The sequence below is a fragment of the Schistocerca cancellata genome, chromosome 5 (assembly GCF_023864275.1).
Source record: "Schistocerca cancellata isolate TAMUIC-IGC-003103 chromosome 5, iqSchCanc2.1, whole genome shotgun sequence".
Taxonomy (NCBI): domain Eukaryota; kingdom Metazoa; phylum Arthropoda; class Insecta; order Orthoptera; family Acrididae; genus Schistocerca; species Schistocerca cancellata.
The window spans coordinates 719,786,361-719,810,199 of record NC_064630.1 but is presented as its reverse complement, the minus strand read 5'-3'; the positions used below and the strand labels follow the sequence as shown (position 1 = coordinate 719,810,199).

General features: G+C 43.5%; 1 protein-coding gene across 1 annotated transcript in view; it reads right to left on the bottom strand.

Moving 5' to 3' along the window:
* The window catches only part of LOC126188776 (uncharacterized), a 232,815-nt gene that overhangs the window by 14,125 nt on the left and 194,851 nt on the right, over positions 1–23,839 (bottom strand). The window contains exon 6 of the mRNA XM_049930387.1: positions 22,762–23,351. Coding sequence (XP_049786344.1) covers positions 22,762–23,351 — 590 coding nt within the window. The remainder of the gene's footprint in view (positions 1–22,761; positions 23,352–23,839) is intronic.

Here is a 23,839-nt window from a genome sequence, read left to right as displayed (position 1 = left end):
CTGAAAATAATTGGAATTACGCAATAACACACTTAAAAGGTGTATTTTTGCATTATGTATCCCAATGAAAATAACCTACTTGCTTACTACTCGCGCTTCTCGATGCTTTCCTCAAAAAGAAAAGAAAAATAAAAAGATAGAGGGAGACAGAGAGAGAAAACAGGAATGTATTTCAAATATCAGCTCGGTGACGCCATGTTCGTCTTGAGATGTAAAGCAAGAATAGTTGATAGGTACTATCTCGTTGTACTAGAGATACGTATGGCTACAGGGTTCTTTCTTTTCTCTCTGCAAACAACCAGAACAGAATTCAGTAACAAAGTGGTGAGAACCCCTATGCAGTGCGCCAATTAAACACTCAGCCTTTCTTGGTTATTTTGTTAATCGTTAACAATTTCTGTAATGCAGTCAATATCCTTGATTACTGATTTGTTATTACTACCATTGTTATTGTTATTCGTCACCCCAGAACAGCTTTCTTATGACTCACTGCTGCCGATGCACGCAACGAATGGATCAGGATGAATGGAATGTGGGTTTTTTCGTCACAGAGAATATACACATATATCTCGGCGTCTTGTGTTCAGGGTAATATGAAAATCTCAGTAAGAGAAGACAACAATGGGATTCCGGAGATGCAGGCAATAGTACCCAACTACTTCTGTCGACTTGACACCATGACGACAGACAAATTGGCGTCTCAGTGTATTTTGATTATAATTCGTTAGTCTTCTTGCGACCTCGTTCTAATACCTCGTGGGAGCAGGCATAATATTTTGCTTTTTGAACACCGAGTAAAAACACACAAAGATAGTAGATAGAAGGATACAAAGAAACAATCAGACTCATGGGTGTGAATCCAGTTCATCATTAGAAGACCAAACAAGAGGGAACATTATGAAACCAATGAATACGCTGGTTAGTATCCATTATTTGTATAGATCTGAAGATGGAAAAGCACATATCTGCACAGTGCTAGCATCTGCACTTTAGTGTCAGTCTTAATGGGCATAATTTTTAATTTCTACTCTTCTGAATTTTCAAATGATTTGATTATTACGTGGAACACAGTAATTAGTTAACTGTGTGTTTTATAGCTTCCATTCGCACCAACGTTGTTCTACATTCTCGTGCAATTCATGAAATTCTACTTGTGTGATCACAAGACTGCACATAGATGCAATCGATTTCGAGGTGCAAAGTGTTTGTTACCTTACTTTTCGTGACAGGTGGCTAAAGTTGATTTCCAACGACTTTTTATTGTACTCAAATACTCTTTCCTCACAAAGTAACAAGGTAATTGTTTTATTCGTATATATTTTGTAGGAAACTGTAATCGTGATGGAAGATTATGCACCTGAAAATTTGACACAACTGGTAGGAGAAAACGCTGCATATTAACCAAACCCCGCGCTTCCTCTCTGTATCCTCCTATGACACGAGCACGGGATTCTCCTCGCATACCGCTACAGACCTGTTCCTAGCACAGCTGAAAATTGGCAACATCGTCACAAACATTTGGCAACACTGTGACACTTCTGCGTATGGTACTGAATTGACACACTACATTACTTGATATTCCCTTTCCATTTGAATGTCTCGTGGTATATAATCCTCATGCAAACAAAGACACCGAGACAGAAAATTAATTTTTTGGCTAACGAAATGCTATTCCTCACTTAAGTGACAAGTTTTATTATCTTTCACGATGGGTTATGAGGCTGAGCGACCAATACCATGATGAGAGTGGCGTGCTACCAGCAGTGTGTCCGTAGACCCTTGGTACCGCCCGTGTCTCATGTCGCAACGGCGCGATAAGTCGCCAGTTCTAACTGTGGTAGGGGCCAGCATGTGCGAGCGTGTTTTCTGATTTATTTTATGGAGCTGGAAATTTCCAGAAAAAAATCTGTAACGAAATGGGAAACAAACCTTTACACATCAGGTCCTCTGGGTAGCTTGACTCAGTAAGTTGTGTTAATGGTCATAGATCTCGGCTTTCTGACTACCAAGCTGCTTCACAATACAAGCATCTCTGAAGAAATTCGAATCGACCGCCAACGATATGAATTTCAATATTGTTTTTCACTTAAGATTCTAATCTGAAGATCATTAACTTTGGAAACCACAGTAAAGCAAAGCAGTCATCAGTTAGAAGATTGGTTTGAACACCACAGTGCTTTAATAGGCACGGTCCTGTTGGAGGTACTATGCCGTTGCCTGCCTCCGAACTCTGAGTTGACTTGCTTAGACAGTTAATAGGAGAACCTACAGTTTAACGTGGCTTTCGGAACACAGTGCAACTCGGCATTTTTCACATCAACAAACACTGCCCAAGGGGAAATAAGCGTGAAATGGCAGATAAAAATCGTGGGACTGAGAAAGGATCGAACCCCAGACCTTTGTACTTTTGGTCTTGGTCTTTACCACTTTGCCTCCACGTAGCCGACACTGTGATTCTGATTGGCATTAAAATTACGGATCTCGTCTGTGTCTTCGTTGGTCCTTGCGTGTCTCTGCACCAAAGTAAAGAGAACTGAATTGAATGTAGCGCCATCAAGCTGGCATAAACACAAAAGGAAAAAAATTAAACAACATAAATGGTCTGTCTTTGATGCGTCATTCTTCATTACCATTATGCGTCTTATGAGAAAAAACGTACTCTTTATTAAAATAAACATCTTCGCCTTGTTATGCAAATATTTGCGATGCATTTTAAATTACAATTTTACTAAAAAAATTAAAATAGGAGAAGTTTTACTTTCGTTCACAGCATCTTAATCACTGAAGAGAAGTTAAGCTGAAATTAAACAATATGTGCTTTAAACAAAGCGTTCTTCCTGTTAACACAGTAGACTCAGTACCGCGTCCAGTCCCCGTCCTCTTCTACAACTGCATTTAATCGCCAGGGAACAGAGGCAACAAGCTTTCTGATGAATCTGTCACTCTGTGACATCTCTTCCCACGAAGCGTAAACTGCTTCCGACAACGCTGCCTGGGATGTTGGTGCAAGTCTTTTATTCCTAATAATTTTTTCCGGATCTGGGATTGAACTCAAAAGCTTTTGGAGGCCAGTCCAACAGCTCAATGTCTCCTTTCATCTGAAACCAGTGTCTTGCACGATTGGCTGTATGGATTAAGGAACAGTCATGTTGGAAGATGATTCTGTCTCCAGGAAATCGCTGACAAACAGAAGGAAGCATGAGTTCTTCCAGTATTTCGCAATAATAAGCAGTACAATGAGGACGCCCAAGTTCCCATAGCACGCCGCAACCATTTGCTGATATCCAGATATCCAGCCCCAAACTGTCACAGACGTCCGGCCCCACGTTTGCCTCTGCTGGACATATTTACGGTCGTACCTCGTTCCACTTGGTCGATACACATGGACAGAGGTATTTGGAGTAGATGAGAATACCTTCTGTTCCACTTGGTCGATACACATGGACAGAGGTATTTGGAGTAGATGAGAATACCTTCTCGTCGGTAAATATAACTCTGTCCCAGTACCAAAGCGGCTTCCTTCTGTAGGCCAGTGCGAAATTTAACCTGGCAGCACTATGTTGCTCTTTCAGCATTTCCTTAACAGCCGATTTCCGTACATACCTTCCTTCCTCGTTGGGCCAACGACGTATAGTCGTACTGCCCACTGTTAGCTGCAGGATGTTTTCAATAGCATAATCCCCACGTCAGAAGCTTGCTTAGACTTAACCATTTAATAGACTCGCATTTTTTCCACCGTGACTAATTTTGTAAAGTAAGCACATCACACCACATTACAGTACGCTCCTGGGGCTGGGAAATGTGGCCACAATGGTCTGGCGGAACGAACTACCACAGGTGCAACGCATTTGCTTTTAAGAGGCACAAACAGATTCACTTTACGTCTGGTAACCTCACAGAAAGACGTTTTAATCCAGAATCCGCATTAAACATCATGTTCCTTCATTACCATCTATGCAGAACCGGTTTACGTTGAGAAATGACATAGGCGGAAGTCATGGTGAACAGAAATACTGTCGCCAGTAAACTTACTTACATTAGAAAATTTTATTTTATTTGATGAACCGATAGCCATTTAAAGGAACAGGGCTCTTATTTTACTTGTACTTGATTGAACTAGAGACGTTGAAAACTTTGGTGCTGGATTCGAATTTGTATCTCCTCTTTCGAGGATCTGAATCTCTCGGAACAGTATAGTTCAATCATTTCGTTCCTTTTCCCAAGACTGCAATATTGTCTAGGTCTCCTACAAAGGTAAGTATGTGGGTCCGAATCCTGATCCAGTACAAAAATATTAATAATTTCATTTCAAGCCCTATCGTGTGCACACCGGCCTGCTAGTGAAAATTTACGTGCATTTTTAATGTCTGTTCATGTGTTGCCAACAATCGCAATAGGTGTCGTTATTTATGGTCAAACACGCACACGTCTTACTGTTGGTGAGTAAGTAATTGATACTTAAGCTATATTCGTGGATGAAAAAGAAGGACGGTAGGTGTGCGGTTCGATTGTCACTAAGGCACAAAAATTTCTATCCCCATTTTAGATTCAAACACCTAGCAGCTGGTAAGAAAAACCGATACTTAACATTTGATTTTACTTAGTTAACAATCCGATTACATGTTAGGTTTGTATCTCTGTCACACAACTTCACATCATGTGCTTCATCGTTAAATGCATGCACACTATGTTACTTCTGAATGGAGGTATATAAGATATCTTTCGTGGTTAGTTAACAGGGATGAAAGGGTCTTGATAGGAGTCCCAGTTTATTACAATAACTGTCGTCTTTTATTTTCAAATTTAGATTTGGTTACTGATATTGGCGAAAAATTCGGTAATTCATGACTCTTCATGGTTAGTCAGCTATAATATTAGATTAGATTATGTTAGATTAATACTTGTTCCGTAGATCATGAATACGACATTTCGTAATGATGTGAAACGTGTCATTTTAATGAGAGATTTCTTTACATACCATGATCCAATTTCTTTACAACAATTTTTTACTCTCTCTCTTTCTCATTCTTTTTTTTTATTTCTCTCTCTCTCTCTCTGTCTCTCTGTCTCTCTCTTCTCCCACGCACTCGTACACACACACACACACACACACACACACACACACACACACACATACACACACACACACATTCTTTTTTTTATTATTTGTTTGTTGTGGCCGGCTATCGCCCAGGCACGAAAACGTCTTTGAATGAGCTTCTTAGTTTTGAGTACACTTACGAAAGAAATAAAAAAAACAACTATGAGAGTCACTGATTTATTATGTTTGGTTAGCAGTCAGTTCTGAGTATTATTAGTAACTACGGTCCGGTAACTAAACCTAGTTACAGAAATGCGAATCAGACTCATTACGTATTCCAGGCCGTGGCTACCGCGTCTTTGAGACGCCAGCTATGGTCACTTCCCAGCCAGCTGTTCGTCTTCTTCCTGCTGTTACTGTAACTGAGATTTGGCAACAAGGCAAGGTATGTTTGGCAACTCTGTGATCGACAAGTTACTTCCTGGTGTGCACGGAATTAAGCTTCAAAGTTCACTTGATTTTTCCCCTCATTTCCATTGAATAATCAGAGTTATTATCGCTTGAGGTGTGACAAACGATTGTAAATTTACGGTTTCCAGCCCAGGAAAGTCGCTGCACGTAGAAATCGCAACTAATCTCGTCCTTTAAATAGCAGTTACCAGTTCTAACCACTATTGGTCTCGTAAGTTCGACACTGGACTCGCATTCGGAAGGACGACGGTTCAATCCCGCGTCCGGCCATCCTGATTTAGGTTTTCCGTGATTTCCCTAAATCACTCCAGGCAAATGCCGGGATGGTTCCTCCGAAAGGGCACGGCCGACTTCCTTCTCCATCCTTCCCTAATCCGATGAGACCGATGACCACGCTGTCTGGTCTCCTTCCCCAAACCAACCAACCAACCAATGGTCTCGTAAGAGGAATCCATGACACGTACGTCTTTGCTAGCGATGTGGTAACGTGCTGAGCTGTGAAAAAGCGTCTGTTATGGTTTTCGGTTCCAGTTCCGCTAACTGCAAAGTTTTTATCCCTTCTGTGAAAGAGCTACAAGCAGTCAGATCAAACATCGATAAGGAAATCGCAAGAAAATACTTTCGGCTCATACTGTAATGGTGAAAGACTTATAATGCTGCAGACTTTTGTCGTAAGGCTATCGTGGGTAGTTTTATTTTATATCTTATAATACAGAGCACAATTTTCGTAAGGTTTGTTTTAGTGTTGTTAAAACAATAGTTAACATGAGAGAGAATTTCGTCATAAACGATATATGCGAATTCTCTGATGTTATCTACAGCAGTCTGACAAGGCACATAACAGTTCATTGATTACATGCATGTAGAAAACTTATTCTGAGTTAAAGCAGTCTGAAGAAGAATAAAATGCCACTAACCACACGACAGCTAATGAAGAAAATACTTTTCTGACGTATTTTGGCAAGATACGCTCTCCCCATACATAATACAAAAGTTTGGAGATGCATCTGCTGCCTGGCCGTCTATTAAACCTGAAAAGAACAAAATGTCGCAGAAGTTAGCTCTTTTTCCACATGCGACTATTTTAGGTTGAGAAGTGAAGGGAATTATGTTCAAAGTTCCATTAGGACGATAACTTCAGCAGACAGTAGAATTGCGTTTTAAAAAATGTAGCAGTATATGTACTCGAATTCGCGACCTCTTATCAACGGTGCGCGACACTTACCATTACGCTAATAGCTGACACAGGGCTACAGCACCTCCAGAAATCAACAACAATTCCTCCAGAATTTCCGCATTCCACAGTGCTGTGAGATAATGCTTATGGCCGGATATAGACTTCTGAGAGACAGACAGTTACAGCTTTTCTTTTGCACTGCACGGCGTTTTCAACAAACAGATAGCCCAATAGAGTAGTTCAAGTGGAAACGAACACTTCCTATTTAAATTCCTGCATCATACACTGTTGGCAGTTCTGTGTAGGTGTCAGTTACGTGATCTTATTTCGGTGATTACAGAATAGAGTCGAATGAATGCCTTGGGTAGCCGAGGCAGCTAGTTCATGGCGATTCAGTCAACCATGTAAATGGATGTACTGAACATGCTGCAAACCACTACAGGGAGTCTGTGTGTCAGAATTCTCATCCAGTGTGGCTCCCCGGCGTTATGATAGAATAATGAGTCACAGAGTAGAGGATTTGGTGGTCTGTTGTATTGATGATCGGTTCGTATACTTCTAGTATAGATTCGATTCCAACTTCTGCCTATGATTTTCGATAGGGAGAGACAGATTCTATTCTCTTCTGGCTACGCCAAGTGAAGAAGGTATAATGGCATTGTGGTCTGAAATTCACATTAAACATGATAGTCCTTTTCTACCAAGTAGACGTTACGTTGAACCACAATAAAGTCAGGAGTGGTGACACGTAGAAACTTTACCACCCGTAACCTTTCTTATACTAGTTATTTATTTCTAGTGACGAAACAAATGATATGTAGGGTCATAGGACACTCATTCCATCTTTTATTTGAGCTTCTGTACGTCGATAAAGTTGGTTCTTGACTGGGAATGCAATTCAGACCGCCCTTAACGCGGAATTTGATCCCTTCGTGACAATACAGCTCGCCCACTATTTGTTGTTTGTTCAAAACTGCAGATCCCTCTACATCTCCACATACTGCGCGTGAATGGGTTCGTATCCTGGTCCGGCACTTAAGTTTTAATGATGTATTACCAATCTCTAGCATGAGAACACCTATCTGCTGGTGGATAATAATTTTGATTTTTAATGTATTTTCATTCGTTGTCAACACTAACGATATCTGACGTTTTTGACTCCCAGTGAGACACAGAGCTATTTGCGAGATCACTGTAAGTTGAAAGATGTTATTCCGAGCTGCTGGTTGAGAAAAATTCGTTAGCTGACGTCTCTTTGTGTGTAGTCAACAGCGATATGTCTGGATTTCGATTCCCAGTCAGCACTGAACTTTTCATCATATTACTCTGGCTCAAACATGCTCACATGTCGCTGCTGGTGTAACAAACCCATATTTAACGTTCGTTTTCTGTAGAATATAAAAGCGATAGATGCCGGGTTGGAGTCCGGGGAAGGTAAAAATTAATGTTTCGTCTCGTCATTTCAGTTAAAACATCTAGCAACTGCCGAGAAAATCCTATAAGTCACAGTTGATTGTGCTTCGATATCAATACGATTAGGTTCTGGGTTCGAATCCCTGACCAACACAAAGCCTTACCTCACGGCATTTCAAGAAAGTTACTTGTAAAGAAGCAATATTTAACATCTCTCGTAGTTAGTTAACAGGGACAATATATGCTGTGTAGGAATTCGCGCCCGTTAAAAATGTTCACATTATGTAATTTAAAGTTGGTATTTGCTAACTGATACTGTCTAAAATCGAAGGATATCACTTTCTGTATGCCTAGTCAGAAATGACTTAGTTTCCGTCAGTCACGAAATCTTTGCTTAGTCTGCCTGACCTGGGTTTAAATCCATATGCAGAACGATACGGTTCGTCGTGTCATTTGAAGTTCATATATATTCTCAACTAGCTGCTCGTGAATAATTTAATTTTTTAATGCCATTTTGTGTTAAGTAATAAGTACGGTTTTTTTCTTTGAAGAGGAACTTTTGAATACGACGAACTTATTACGTTCATTACCTATCTGACGTAATAATGAGAGTGGTAACATTTCAGGTATGACATTTACTGTAATACATGTGAGCTTACAAGCCTTAAGGACAGTCTCATGTGTGATAAGGTGTTGCCTGATATTTGTAGTATCGTGGTATTACTTTACATCTTGAGTTATTGCGATAGAGAGCAGTGTTTTCTACTGGTGACTTGTTGGAACCATTTTCAATAGTCAAACGACTATACCGAAAAGCGATTAGAGGACCTGCTAGACACCTGTGTTATGCGAGTTGCATGCGATTCAGGTGAAATGCAATTCAGGTCGTTCGGATACTTTTGAGCACGACTGTAGATCACAGTCATATTGCAGAGATGGGTTTCTAAAAAGTGCTGATATTAAATGCGTCCTTTCGTAGTCGAAATGCGAGAGTAGTGACCATTAAGGGAAATAAAATTTGAATAATATAGTAGCACTAGTTTTTGGTTCATGACCTGAATGCAATACCTATTCTTAACGAGGTCTTGGATATTCTCTTCAGTGAATGCCAAGCGACATGCAACAGCAATGTAAATTGACGGATGAAAGAAAAACCGTTCTCTTTAGAAGCTCTGTGTGCTATTTTTCCACGACAGCAGTAAAATTCGACACGTTTGCGGCCTTTTATCTCACAAATCTGAAGTAATAACTGAAGCCTGCAACAGATTTTCATTACTGGAGTCGTAATCTTCTTCTATAATCCGTAATTAACATGTAAATGCCAAGATTACGATGGTCATTGGATAAATAATGGACAGTGTTGTTTGTTTAATTACATATTTATGTATCTAAGAATATCTCTTTCCAGTCGCTCAGCATGCTCTTCCTGATTCCTCTTGATGTAGTTGCATTATTTGAGTAGCGTCATTTTTGCACTCAAGGCGCTATGTGTATTCGTCCATTGAGTAGTATCAGCATAGAGCTCTTACAGGAAAGAAAGTCGATTTCAGATGTTTTCATATTTGGAAAAAAGTCGAACTATTGTGGACTTAGCCCTGTACCGTAGGGAGAATTATATGAGGCACTGCAGTTGTATTTGTGCAGATATTAGATAACAACACGCTCGATGTACTTGTTGGCGTTATTGTGCTTTATAGCGACTTGATTCAGAATCTGTCAATTTTCCAGTCGCGATAATTCAGTGTTGTGGTGTTTGCTCTGTATCGAACTATGTATACCATGATGATTTGTCGATGCATTAAGTGTACTTAGTCGCTTAAAAATCTAGAAAAGAATATTGTTATGAAAAATTTAAAATTTCGCAGTTGTACAACTCACACTATTTTTCTGTTTACTTGCATTGCTTCTAAATGCAGTTTGTGAGCCGAGGGATGAGTTTCCTGAACCTTCGTCAAAATGTGCTCCCGTTGCCTTTTTGCCTCATTGTTTGGTGGCACTCTGGATTTGTCGTCGGTAGAAAATCTATGTCCATCCATAAACCACTTCAGAGAAGTGCAAAGATGAAAATCTGAAGGTGCCAGATCAGGTCTGTGAGCAGGGTGGAATGAATCTGCGGGTTGCTTCGTGCCATTAGCCGTTTGGATACGTACATTCTATGCAGCAAGCACACTGACTTCTTCAAGATTTCCCTTCTTTTCCCCTGTATCGCAATCCGCAGCTTCCTTTTTTTATGTTTCCATAATACAGTGCAACATTAATTTATTGTTTACCTCTGGAGAAAAAATTCACTGACATTCACTTAATGGACCCAGAAGACAGAAATCATGAAACTTCTGTCCGAAACAACGGTTTTAATTATTTTCGCTGATGGTGAAGAAGGGTGTCGCAACTGAATTTATTGAGTTTTCTCTCAGAGGTGTAGTGGCCCACCCAAGTATCGCCGTCAGTCACGAATGGGTTAAAGATTTTTCGCGTTTCGGTTCGAAGGGCTCGAGAAATTGCTGTGAAGCCGTGATTCTGTTGACTTTGTGTTGCTCTTTGAGCTGGTTTGGTACAATTTCACAGTTTTCGAAACCTAAGTGTTTAAGTAATGATTTCTTGCAGAAGATTTTTGGAAACATGGCGATCATTTCGTCCAAGGTGAGTCGATGGTCGCCACAAATCTTTTCTTCCACACTGTAGACAATCTCAATAGTTACGACTGAGGGAAGCCCACTGCTTTGTTTATCGTTGCGCTAGCTTCAGTTAACTACAAATCTTGCACCTGTTAGTAGGATTCATCACGCCATCGCCGTAAACAGTTCTGCTTTCGTTAAAAATCGGGAAGTGCGTCCTTTGGAAGAAGAAAACTGATTGCGCTACTCGCTTCGCATTTTGCTGGATTCAGCAGAGAGACACTCATTTCTGCCACAACAGGAATTTTCAGCCAACAGGAACAAACGAGTGTGCCGACACCTTGCTCTTGAAAGCAGCGCTGCCAACAAGTCGGATAAAAATATTTTCAGCGCTCTTAGTACCTGGACATGCCTCGTACATGCGAACGCTGTATAGTACTGTCTCTGTCTCTCTTCCTTTTATTCCACAGTCATCCATCACAGCACAAATACTACACTCTACTGTAGAGGCAGCTATTTCGGGTACCCACAGGATGCAAATCCCCTTTTGATACTTCCCAAAAAATCACACTTAAACCACGAAAAACTATATCGATTACAATCTTGCCAGGGATAACAATGCGTCTGAGGTTCCCGCATAACACTTAACTGTCATATTTACGACATTAGTATACTAAGATCATGTCGATATAAATCCCTCAGCATGTTGAGAATGAGGTATTGGCAGAAGTAAAGATGTTAACCTTTAACTGACGAGGTGACTTTTCTGTAACGTATATTGAGAGGTTGGGTGTCTGGGACCCCCATGTTTTAGCCGACATTTAAGGCGAATATCATGTGCAACTTTTATTTGAAGTTGTATGTCACTTATTTTTACAGTTATTTAAGTGTTGTTTAAATATTCATTGTTGATTTTATTGCACTAAATAAAGCCTGCGTCATTTTACATCTATGAGAAACCATCACATACTTTCGTACGTTTATTTTAAATCACACATAAACCAACAGTTATAGAACCGTATTTTACACTCTGAAAAATTACGAGATGATTGTAGCAAGTAAATTTTCACTTACAACTAAGTGCTAGAGATTAAACTTGCAATATTGTCTTCGACAGGTCTGCGCATTCAGAGCTGGGATAACCACTCAGAACACATTTGATTTTAACTAACAAAATATTTTATTGAAGAAACAGGAAATTCCCCACCACAACTGTCCTAAAGTTCTCCTTATGAACAATCCTCCACTAGGACAGAACGTTGGTCGTTGGTTAAAGCAGTATCATTGTATCTTTCGTTTATTTCTTTATCTACACACATCGAAAAAGTTTTGCATCACCTCGTTACCAATAGTTTCGGAACCTGTACAGAAAATTGAAATAGAGATCAACATAAACATCATTTCCGCTCTGTTTATTGCTCATGAAAACCACACTTTGCATGTTGTACCAACATACAACGAGACCTTCAGAGGTGGTGGTCCAGATTGCTGTACACACCGGTACCTCTAATACCCAGTAGCACATCGTCTTGCATTGATGCGTGCCTGTATTCGTAGTGGCATACTATCCACAAGTTCATCAAGACACTGTTGGTCCAGATTGTCCAACTCCTCAACGGCGATTCGGCTTAGATGCCTCAGAGTGGTTGTGGGTCACATCGTCCATAAACAGCCCTTTTCAATCCCTTTCAAGCATGTTCGATACGGTTCATGTCTGGAGAACATGCTGGCCACTCTAGTCGAACGATGTCTTTATCCTGAAGGAAGTCATTCACAAGATGTGCACGATGGGGGCGCGAACTGTCGTCCATGAAGACGAATGACTCGCCAACATGCTGCCAATACGGTTGCACTATCGGTCGGAGGGTGGCATTCACGTGTCGTACAGCTGTTACAGTGCCTTCCATGACCAACAGCGGCGTACGTCGGCCTCACACAATGACACCCCAAAACAGCAAGGAACCTCCAACTTGCTGCAGTCGCTGGACAGTGTGTCTAAGGGGTTCAGGGTGACCGGGTTGCCTCCAAACACGTCTCTGACAACTTTCTGTTTGAAGGCATATGCGACTCTCATCGGTGAAGAGAACGTGATGGCAATCCTGAGCTGTCCATTCGACGGCATGTTGTTGAGCCCATCTGTACCGCTCTGCATGGCGTCGTGGTTGCATGGACTTCGCCATGGACGTGAAGTTGCGTATCATGGAGCCTGTTGCACACAGTTTGAATCGTCACACGATGTCCTGTGGCTGCACGAAAAGCATGATTCAACATGGTGGCGATACTGTCAGGGTTCCTCCGAGCCATAATCCGTAGGTAGCGGTCATCCACTGCAGTAGTAGACCTTGGACGGCCCGAGCGGGGCATATCATTAACAGTTCCTATGTATCTCCTCCATGTCCGAACAACATCGCTTTGCTTCATTCCGAGATGCCTGGATAATGCCCTTGTTGAGAGCCCTTCCTGGCAAAAAGTAACAATGCGCACGCGATCGAACTGCAGTATTGGCCGTCTAGGCATGGTTGAACTACAGACAACACGAGCCGTGTAGCTCTTTCTTGGTGGTATGACTGGAACTGATCGGCTGTCGGACCTACTCGATCTAATAGGCACTGCTCATGCACTGTTGTTTACATCTTTGAGCGGGTTTAGTGACGTGTCTGAACAGTCAAAGGGACTGTGTCTGTGACACAATATCCACAGACAATGTCTATGTTTAGGAGATCTGTGAGCCGGGGTGATACAAAACTGTTTTTGATATGTGTGTATCACTGACGCTGTAAGCTTATCAGTCCGTCGCTGACATAGAAGACTGCAAACCTTCTTTCCTTCCCGTCTGGGCAAGCTGTGCAGTGACAAGAGTACATGTAAAGCTTACTGCGACAGGGTAAATGCTAGCTACAATGAAGTCGATAATTTGATCGTAATATTGGCATTTTAATTTGATATTCCCCACAACTGACAAAATTTACAAAAAAATGTGAATCTCTTTGTTCACCCACACACTCCTGAGAATGGCACATTAACAATTTGCAATTACGGTTGCTGCGTTGGTAAATACTCGGCACCTCGCAAGGATAACTTCTAGATCGAGAATATTAGGTAAGTTGTTGGAAGTGGTTAGGCGTTGGTGAAAATCTCGCTTCTGAGCACACAAAGAGCTCTAACCGCAGAACTCTGCACGGAACACGCGTTGGTGCACTGCTGCTATACAGACCGTATATCTCCCTTCGAAGACGATGGCCAAGACGCCGTCTCCAAGTCCGTACCACTCGATGGCTGAAGGTGAAGTCCCTCCACAATTCTCTCGTCCCCCACGTGTACGAAAACGCGGCGGAAGAACAGTTTCGGCCGATGTCGAATGCTCTATCATCGCCGAAATCCCTCCGCTGCGATCTACCCAATGATCGAGTAGGTCATGACGACCCTAGGCAAACGAAATTCCCGTCTTCGCCACGTGTTGCCCAGCACAGGTGGCTCCGGATGCCGGGCTACCCCCAAAAGCGCCGTATTGTCCCACGTTTCCGGTGACCGCTACCTGCCGCCCACGGCGGCCCGGCGAGCTACGGCCACCTGCAGACTTTACATTCCACAATTCTCAACTTCCGACGCTTTTCACCAACGCTTTAAGTTAGTGGCTCAATCCTGCATACATGCAGGGAGTACTGCTCGAGAGTGCCTCATATTTATCATAAGTCAATAGAGCCATGATCTGATGCCCTTGTCAGTCCCTTTATTATTAATACTAATGTTGGTAAGCTAACGTGTAAGTGCCCATGTCCTGGCACCTTACAACGCCATTCACCGACTGACAGTTTCATCCAACATAGGATCGTTAAAACTGACACGTTCCTGCGAACACATTCTGTACTGTACCGAAGAAACAGGAACGTAGTTAACGAAACGTGGTCTAGGAGATCCGAACAGTTGCCCCTAATACGTGCCAATAACAAACAAGGACGGCGATAATGCAAATGACAGCGAAACATTGTAGGGTTACCGATTTAATGGGGTAGACTGGGGTGTGGAAGCAATCCGCCAGTACTAGCCTGGGAGAGCGAGTTCGAAAATTTACGCGCAGTCTCAGAGGCCATATTCTATCGCTTGCGCCTTGTCCCGTGGATATGCAGGGTCGGCCATGGTTAATCGGATTTGGCATGTTAATTGTAAGGGGTGGCTGGATGCCCTTCCTGCCGCCACCACGTACCCCCCGGGATGGAATTAGTGTACCCCAGCTGTCTGTGTCTAGTGGAATCCATGAAAGAGTGTGAATGTGTTCATATGTCTGTAAGCTGTGGCGGACCGTGGGGACCAGCCCGGTATACACCTAGCGGGATGTGGAAAACCGCCTAAAAACCACATCCAGGTTGGCCGGTACACCAGCTCCCGTCGTCCATCCGCCGGGCGGATTCGATCTGGGGCCGGCGCGCCTACCCGAGTCCAGGAAGCAGCGCATTAGCGCGTTTCTTTTTTGGCCTCCCTTCACCTCTCACAGCCTTTCCAAACGCTCACCTTGTTTTTCCTTCTTCGGCTAGCTTCTTTGCTTTTGTCGTTTTTATTATTATTATTAAGAGTCCATCCTTTTACCAACTTTTTTTTATTTTATGTACTTTATTAAGTTTTTGATGCCAAATCCTCATTTTTCTTACTTTTTGCGAGTGCTCGGCCACTTTTTCGTTTTTTGTATTTTTAATTAATTTTTTTATTTCGGATTCTTATTTTTTTCTGTAAGCTGGATGCCTAAATTACCTTAGCTAACATAAATGAGAATAAATATTTCTTCTTAATATTAATTAAAGGTAATGAATCTTCCTCTTGCTAATGGAAAAACAAGTATATTAAAATAAACTGAAACGTGAACTCTCTCATCTTCATAAGGAAAACATAAAATCTTGCATCCCCTTGAAAAACGTTTTTCAGAACTTAAAACTTCTCTGCGTACGGCATAAGATGATTAAGAAAATAAAATACATAAAACTTGATGTCTAATTTCTTCAGGAGGATGTAGTCCGGTGAGTCTTGCCACGGACTTGATTTCTTTTCTGTAGTGTCTCGTGAAAGGAACGAACACATTCGGGTTCCAGTTATCTGTAATCGTGGAAGGCTGTCATCTCTGAATTCCGTACCAATCTTAATCTGTTATTGTTCCCTGTATAATTTTATTCCATGATTCTATTTAGGAAGCATGCCTAATTTTTTTTTGGTAGTCTTTTGTCCGCATGAGATGATGGTGCTGAGTCGTTAGATACACCCAGTAATCTTCTTTGCTTTTATTTTCTGCCTACAAGATATAGTGCACTGTGTGCCCTTTTAGCCAGTTAACAGCATTTCTTTTCGTATTAGGATATGGCACTGCGTCTGGAGTCAGAAAATCTGCGGCGGTGAAAACGGTTGGAGATATTCTGTTAACGGTCGCTAATTTCTGCTTAACTATATGCCATATGTCTCTTACTCTTTCACACACGAATCGGTGTTCTTCAGTGTCAAGAAGGTTGGATGACGCGCACAAGGGCGAATTTGTAAGATGTATAGCATGCAATTTGGAATTAATTGATATTTTCCTGTTGACTGCATTATACCAAGTAGCTTTCACCTTAGAGGGTAAGTTCCGATAGTGGATATTTTTCCAAATTGCAGATCAGTCGTTGTTGGGGTATTTTCTTTCAATAATATTTCCTTCCTTAGCATCCATAAAATATGTATAGATGTCCTTTACTCTCTTCAACTGCTGTTCAGAGAGCCTCGAGGAGATATAACTGTACTCAACGAGAAAAGTTTTTAGGTGACAAAGACCAGCTGGTATATGCTTCACGTCCATTGGCGGCTGCATGCTTGCTGGAGCAATTTCATTCAGCAAGTGGGCCGTTAAGCTGTCGGGCATCTGTTTCCATTGCTTGCACATTCGACACAGATATAACGCTCGTGACCTGTAACTGACATCAACAAGGTTTAACCCTCCTTTCCTTGTTGGGAGTGTTAGTGTATTGAACTTCACTTTAAAAATGTTGCCTTGGCATACAAAGCTTCCGATCGCGGATAAAATTCTTCTGGCTGTTTCTAATGGCATCGGAAAAGCTTGGACAACATAGTTAAGTTTGGATGTTATACACACATTTACTAGTTTGGTTTTCTGTATCTCGTCCAGTTGCCTCATACTGTTTCCTTGTACAGATGCTCGTATGCTTGCAAGTAGTATTTTATAATTGACGGCAATAGTGTGTTGTATGTTGCTCCTAAATTCAATACCCAAACATTTCAATGTGGATACTTCCGTCAATTGTCCCCGATTTTGCATGCATATTCCTCTGCCTAGGTTCATGATGCCTGACTTCCTTTTATTTAGTTTGGCGCCAGAAGCAAGTTCATATGTGTGTACAATCTGAAGAGCTTTCGCCACTTCATCTTCATTTATAACCAGGACGTCCACATCATCTGCGTAGGCGTTGCACACTATTTTCTTGCCGTTTATACACAATCCTTGCAGGTGATGCGTGAGTGTCGCGAGGAGAGGTTCTATTGCTATTGCGAAAAGGGCCATTGACATTGGGCAACCTAGACGAACGGATGCAGTCAATTCAATCTCTCTACTTAGTTGTTCGTTTATCATTATTCATTCTACACTGTTTTTCAAAATTTGTTGAATAATCCTCACGAATCGTGGTGGGAATGCCATTACTTCCATGATACCAAGGAGATACTTATGATCTACTCTGTCAAACGCCTTCTCGAAGTCTAATGACACTAAAGCACGTTTTATTCGGCATACATTTGCGGTTGATATTAAATCCCTATATTCACATATATTGTGATAGATGTTTCTGTCTTTGCCTACACATGTTTGGTACGTGCCAGTTACAGAGTTAATAACCATTTTTGTTCTTCTTGCTAATACGCGGGCCATAATTTTGTAATCACTGTTGAGTAATGTTACTGGGCGAAGGAAGGTTTTCAATTGCTTTGCTAAGTGAGTTTTTAGGAATTAGAACTATGATGCCTTCATGAAATTCTTTGGGAGCGGCAACAGTGCCATTCATGATTTCGTGGTACATACACTCCCGGAAATTGAAATAAGAACACCGTGAATTCATTGTCCCAGGAAGGGGAAACTTTATTGACACATTCCTGGGGTCAGATACATCACATGATCACACTGACAGAACCACAGGCACATAGACACAGGCAACAGAGCATGCACAATGTCGGCACTAGTACAGTGTATATCCACCTTTCGCAGCAATGCAGGCTGCTATTCTCCCATGGAGACGATCGTAGAGATGCTGGATGTAGTCCTGTGGAACGGCTTGCCATGCCATTTCCACCTGGCGCCTCAGTTTGACCAGCATTCGTGCTGGACGTGCAGACCGCGTGAGACGACGCTTCATCCAGTCCCAAACATGCTCAATGGGGGACAGATCCGGAGATCTTGCTGGCCAGGGTAGTTGACTTACACCTTCTAGAGCACGTTGGGTGGCACGGGATACATGCGGTCGTGCATTGTCCTGTTGGAACAGCAGGTTCCCTTGCCGGTCTAGGAATGGTAGAACGATGGGTTCGATGACGGTTTGGATGTACCGTGCACTATTCAGTGTCCCCTCGACGATCACCAGTGGTGTACGGCCAGTGTAGGAGATCGCTCCCCACACTATGATGCCGGGTGTTGGCCCTGTGCGTATGCAGTCCTGATTGTGGCGCTCACCTGCACGGCGCCAAACACGCATACGACGATCATTGGCACCAAGGCAGAAGCGACTCTCATCGCTGAAGACGACACGTCTCCATTCGTCCCTCCATTCACGCGTGTCGCGACACCACTGGAGGCGGGCTGCACGATGTTGGGGCGTGAGCGGAAGACGGCCTAACGGTGTGCGGGACCGTAGCCCAGCTTTGAGACGGTTGAGAATGGTCCTCGCCGATACCCCAGGAGCAACAGTGTCCCTAATTTGCTGGGAAGTGGCGGTGCGGTCCTCTACGGCACTGCGTAGGATGCTACGGTCTTGGCGTGCATCCGTGCGTCGCTGCGGTCCGGTCCCAGGTCGACGGGCACGTGCACCTTCCGCCGACCACTGGCGACAACATCGATGTACTGTGGAGACCTCACGCCCCACGTGTTGAGCAATTCGGCGGTACGTCCACCCGGCCTCCCGCATGCCCACTATACGCCCTCGCTCAAAGTCCGTCAACTGCACATACGGTTCACGTCCACGCTGTCGCGGCATGCTACCAGTGTTAAAGACTGCGATGGAGCTCCGTTTGCCACGGAAAACTGGCTGACACTGATGGCGGCGGTGCATAAATGCTGCGCAGCTAGCGCCATTCGACGGCCAACACCGCGGTTCCTGGTGTGTCCGCTGTGCCGTGCGTGTGATCATTGCTTGTACAGCCCTCTCGCAGTGTCCGGAGCAAGTATGGTGGGTCTGACACACCGGTGTCAATGTGTTCTTTTTTCCATTTCCAGGAGTGTACATAGCAACTTGCTTTTCATTTGTGGCCAGAACACTTGGTAGAATTCCACGGGGATACCATCAGGTCCTGGAGACTTAATTTTAGGACTCTGTGCTATTGCGTCTTTCAGTTCGTCCTCTTCTACTTCAGCCGTGAGATTTTCTACTTGCTCTGTACTAATTCGTCCTGATACGTGTCTAACAAGATCACGCCGCGCCTCGTCGATGGTAGGTTTGGTGGACATCATATCTGAGATATATTTATGAACAGCGTTTCGAATTTCATGCTGTTTTGTGTGCCTGGTCCCATCAGGTAACTTCTGTCAGTATTTTTCTGTTTCCTCTCTTATTCTCACGCATTACATGGTACATAGCTGTTTCTTCCCCTTCTACAATGTTGTGTATTCTCACTCTGACTTTAAAACCTTCTGACTGTCGCCGCTTCAGTGCTAAAAGTTTTGCTTTAACTTTCTGAATCCGGCTAAAGTTCTCCATTAATCGTGTGTCCAAGGTGTATACATGTCTCTAAGGCAGCTAAAATAAAATTCAGCCGTCTTTTTAATCCAGAAACTTTTCTGTCGTGAGTAATCGATCAGCATTCTTCTTATTTTAGGCTTCGCACATTGTAACCACCAAACTATGGCAGAACTGTATAGCGGGAATCGTTTCTCGCATTCTTGCCACACGTTAGTAAATGCTACGCGACATTACTCATCTTGTAGATGTGTAATGTTGAGTTTCCATATGCCCCTACACTACGCAGCTCGTGGTCGTGCGGTAGCGTTCTCGCTTCCCACTCCCGGGTTCCCGGGTTCGATTCCCGGCGGGGTCAGGGATTTTCTCTGCCTCGTGATGGCTGGGTGTTGTGTGCTGTCCTTAGGTTAGTTAGGTTTAAGTAGTTCTAAGTTCTAGGGGACCGATGACCATAGATGTTAAGTCCCATAGTGCTCAGAGCCATTTGAGCCAACCATATGCCCCTCTCTCGGTAAGTCTCTTGTTTTTCTAAATTTACTGTGGTGATGTACGCGGCGTGGTCAGAAAACATAGTGGGCCAGACCTCAGACTGGAGTACATGGTTCTTAAGAGTGGACGAGACGTAAATTCTGTCTAGCCTGCTTGCTGAGTGACTGGTAAAATATGTGAAACCGGCCTGTGCGCCATGGGTATGTTCCCAGGTATCGGTTAACTGCATTTGGTGGACTATTCTTTCCAGTTCTAAGGACTTGTTGAAATTCGGTGTCTGGTCTTTCGGGCTGAGTACAGAATTAAAATCGCCGGCTAGGATTATATAATCTTGACGTGTACCGAAGAGATGAACGATTTCACTTTCTAAAAAATCCGCTCTAGCACGCCTGTTATTGTTGCCTGACGGTGCATAAACGTTGATGATGCGGGCATTATTAACAGTCACTGCAACCCCTCTGCTGTTTTCAAGTTTTGCTATCTGTGTGACACGGATACCTTCTTTCGTGAGAATTGCGGTACCCAGCTCTGCACCGATACCGGGGTTTATTATGGCGTTGTATCCACGTATCTTTTCTAATTTAATATCTGTTACTTCCTGAAACAGTAGTATATCAACGTCAGCTGCGTATAGAAAGTCTTGCAGATGTTGTAAATGCAGGGAGGAGCGTATCTTATTAATGTTCAACGTAGCGATTTTGTAGGCTTGTGCTGCGTTCATATTGTCCTGTCCATTACCGAAGTCAATATTCGTCATACGAAGTGCTGTCGGAGGAAAATCCTTTTTCACATGTATGTTCCGGCAATGTTGTATCCATCGTGTTCAGTTGATCTCTTGGGGCAGGAGTCTGTCCCGTTCCTCCAGTTTCATTCAATTCCTCGTCTTGATTCATTTCATCCGATACATCAGCCCAGGTTTTGTGTTGATTAGCTATCGATGTCTCTTTTTCTGCATTTCTAGTATCAGGGAAAACCTTGTCTGCATCGAAATTTTACTGCGAGCGGACATGGTATGTACCGCCGCATGACGCGCAGGTTCTTGGCTGCCCATCGTACATTACTATAGCCCGATAACCACAAACATTTATATACGAGGGTATGTGCCTGTGTAAATCAACTCGCAGTTGCCTGATGGCATTCAAGACGGGGAACTTCTGAGCAGGAGACCACTTTTCTGCAAAATTGCTAATTATTCTCCCATAAGGAGCTATCACGGAATTGATCTGCTCAGCGGTGATTTCAAATGGTAGCTCAAAGATACGGACAGTCCTTAATCCAAAGCCAGTATGCGTAACACGAACTTCACTAACATTGCCATCGTGATGTTTGAACTTAAATGTTCCGCCACTAGATTCAACAATTTTGTCACACAATTCCGTGTTTTTAAGCTTGACATACACAGTGCTACTCACAACTGAAAGGTGAATACCTATAATATCCTCAAACGAAATTTTCACAACTTCTTCTAACCATGTCTCAATTTCGAACGAATTCGGTCTCTGCCCTTTCTGGTCAAAAACAAATTTCAATGTGTCTCTTCTATTAGGCTGAGCCATCTCTCCTTCTAATATGAATCCATCAAGGGCCTCAAATAACGCAGCTAACTACTGCAACAGGCGCTTGATTTACGGAGCGGAGCGCAGCAGACCGCAGCGCACAGCGTACGCCGGAGGTCTGCACACCACGGCCGCCAAAAGCCGACTGCTCGTGGCTACCCTGGCGGGTTCTCAGAACTGATATCTCTTGAGTTAAAGGGGGTAGGACGTCAAAGGGCACGACTCGAAAAGCAATAGAGGTACCACAGGACATTTTAATTCCCACTGTCTATATATTTACAAATAAATTCGTAAAACTTTGTCAGCATGACCAGGAAGGATTCAGGATTCACACTCATAGCAGTGGAAGTTCAAAAACAAAACAAAATAATATTTTTTACTTGTGAAAGTTCATAATTTTTTTCATTTATTACTGGCGGCATTTGTTGCTATAGGTACACTTTTCTTCGTAAGTAAGAGAGATTCTTCGATGAATTTTGCACAGCACACAAACCACACTTACAGGTGTATGAAACTCTAGAATTTATTTAATTTATGAAAAAATGAATGAGGCGTTACATTTTAAACTTCATGTTTAGAAAAGCTCCACTTTTATAGTTAATTATCTCAATTTTTACCACAGTTTTTAATAGATTTGGAATATTCTAGAGTTTCATACACCTGTAACTATGATTCGTATGCTGTGCAAAATTCATCGAAGAATATATCTTACTTATGAAGAAAAGTGTACCTATAGCAACAAATGTAGCCAATAGTAAGTGAAAAAATGATGAAATTTAACAAGCAAAACAAATTATTTTGTTATGTTTTCGAACTTCCACCGTTATGAGCGTAAATTTTGAGTCCTTCCTGGTCATAGTGAGAAAGTTTTATGAATTTATTTGTAAAAGTATAGACAGAGGGAATTAAAATGTCCTGTGCTGCCTCTCCTGCTCCAAGTCGGCCCGTTTGACGTCCTACACCCCTTAAGGGCTAATGTGGGCGTTAGTTTAGTTGGTTAGAGCACTGCTCACGCAAAGGTAAGGTTCCTGGCTCCAGACCCAGTCTGGCCTAAGGTTTTGATACGGCAGGCAGCGGCAGTACTGACCTTGCCCTGGCCGGGGTTCTCGGGCTCGAAGGTGGGCCGCGTGTGCTTCCACATCATCTTCTGCTGCTGGAAGTTGCGCCAGTCCTGCTTGAGCAGCTGGTTCTCGCGGGGCGGCAGCTGGGTGGTGGGCGGCGCCGCCACCTTGGGCCGGCGGCCCTTGCCGCCGCCCCCGCCCCTGCCGCCGCCGCCGCCCGCGCGGCCCCCGCCGGCCCCTGGCCTGGGCAGCGCCGGCACGGTGGGCACGACGACGCCCGCCTCGGCCAGCTGCCGCAGGCGTTGGCGGCGCGCCTCCTGCTCGGTGAGCGGGCGGCCCGCGGCGCGCGCGTCCGTGCGATTCGCGTCGGCGTCCTTCTCCTGGCCCTCGGCCTGGCCCTGCCGCTGGCGCTGGCCCTTCTGGCGCGGCTTCTTCTTCTTGTTGAGGCTGAAGCCCAGCCGCCGCCTGCGGCTGTCCGGCGTGCGCGTGCGGCCCGGTCGCGGCGGCTGGTTGTCGCTGCGGTTGTCGGCGCTGCTCTTCTTGTCCTCCGGGGGCAGCACGCCGTCGCCGTCGCCACCGGCCACACGCGCTTGGAGGATGTTCTTCGTCATCACTCCTGCACGCAGAGATAAGAAACTGACCACATAACACTGACGACGGCCAAAGCGGATGTAATAGTTGAAAAGTGTAAGTAGGCTGTTTATGTTTTCTTATTGGCAACGTTACGTAGCGCTCTGTATGAGGATAACTGGCTGTGCTGTGTGCAGTCTGTGGCTAGTTTGCATTGTTGTCTGCCATTGTAGTGTTGGGCAGCGGCAGCTGGATGTGAACAGCGCGTAGCGTTGCGCAGTTGGAGGTGAGCCGCCAGCAGTGGTGGATGTGGGGAGAGAGATGGCGGAGTTTTGAAATTTGTTATACTGGATATTATGAACTGCTATATATATTATGATTATTAAGGTAAATACATTGTTTGTTCTCTATTAAAATCTTTCATTTGCTAACTATCCCTATCAGTAGTTAGTGCCTTCCGTAGTTTGAATCTTTTATTTAGCTGGCAGTAGTGGCGCTCGCTGTATTGCAGTAGTTCGAGTAAGGAAGATTTTT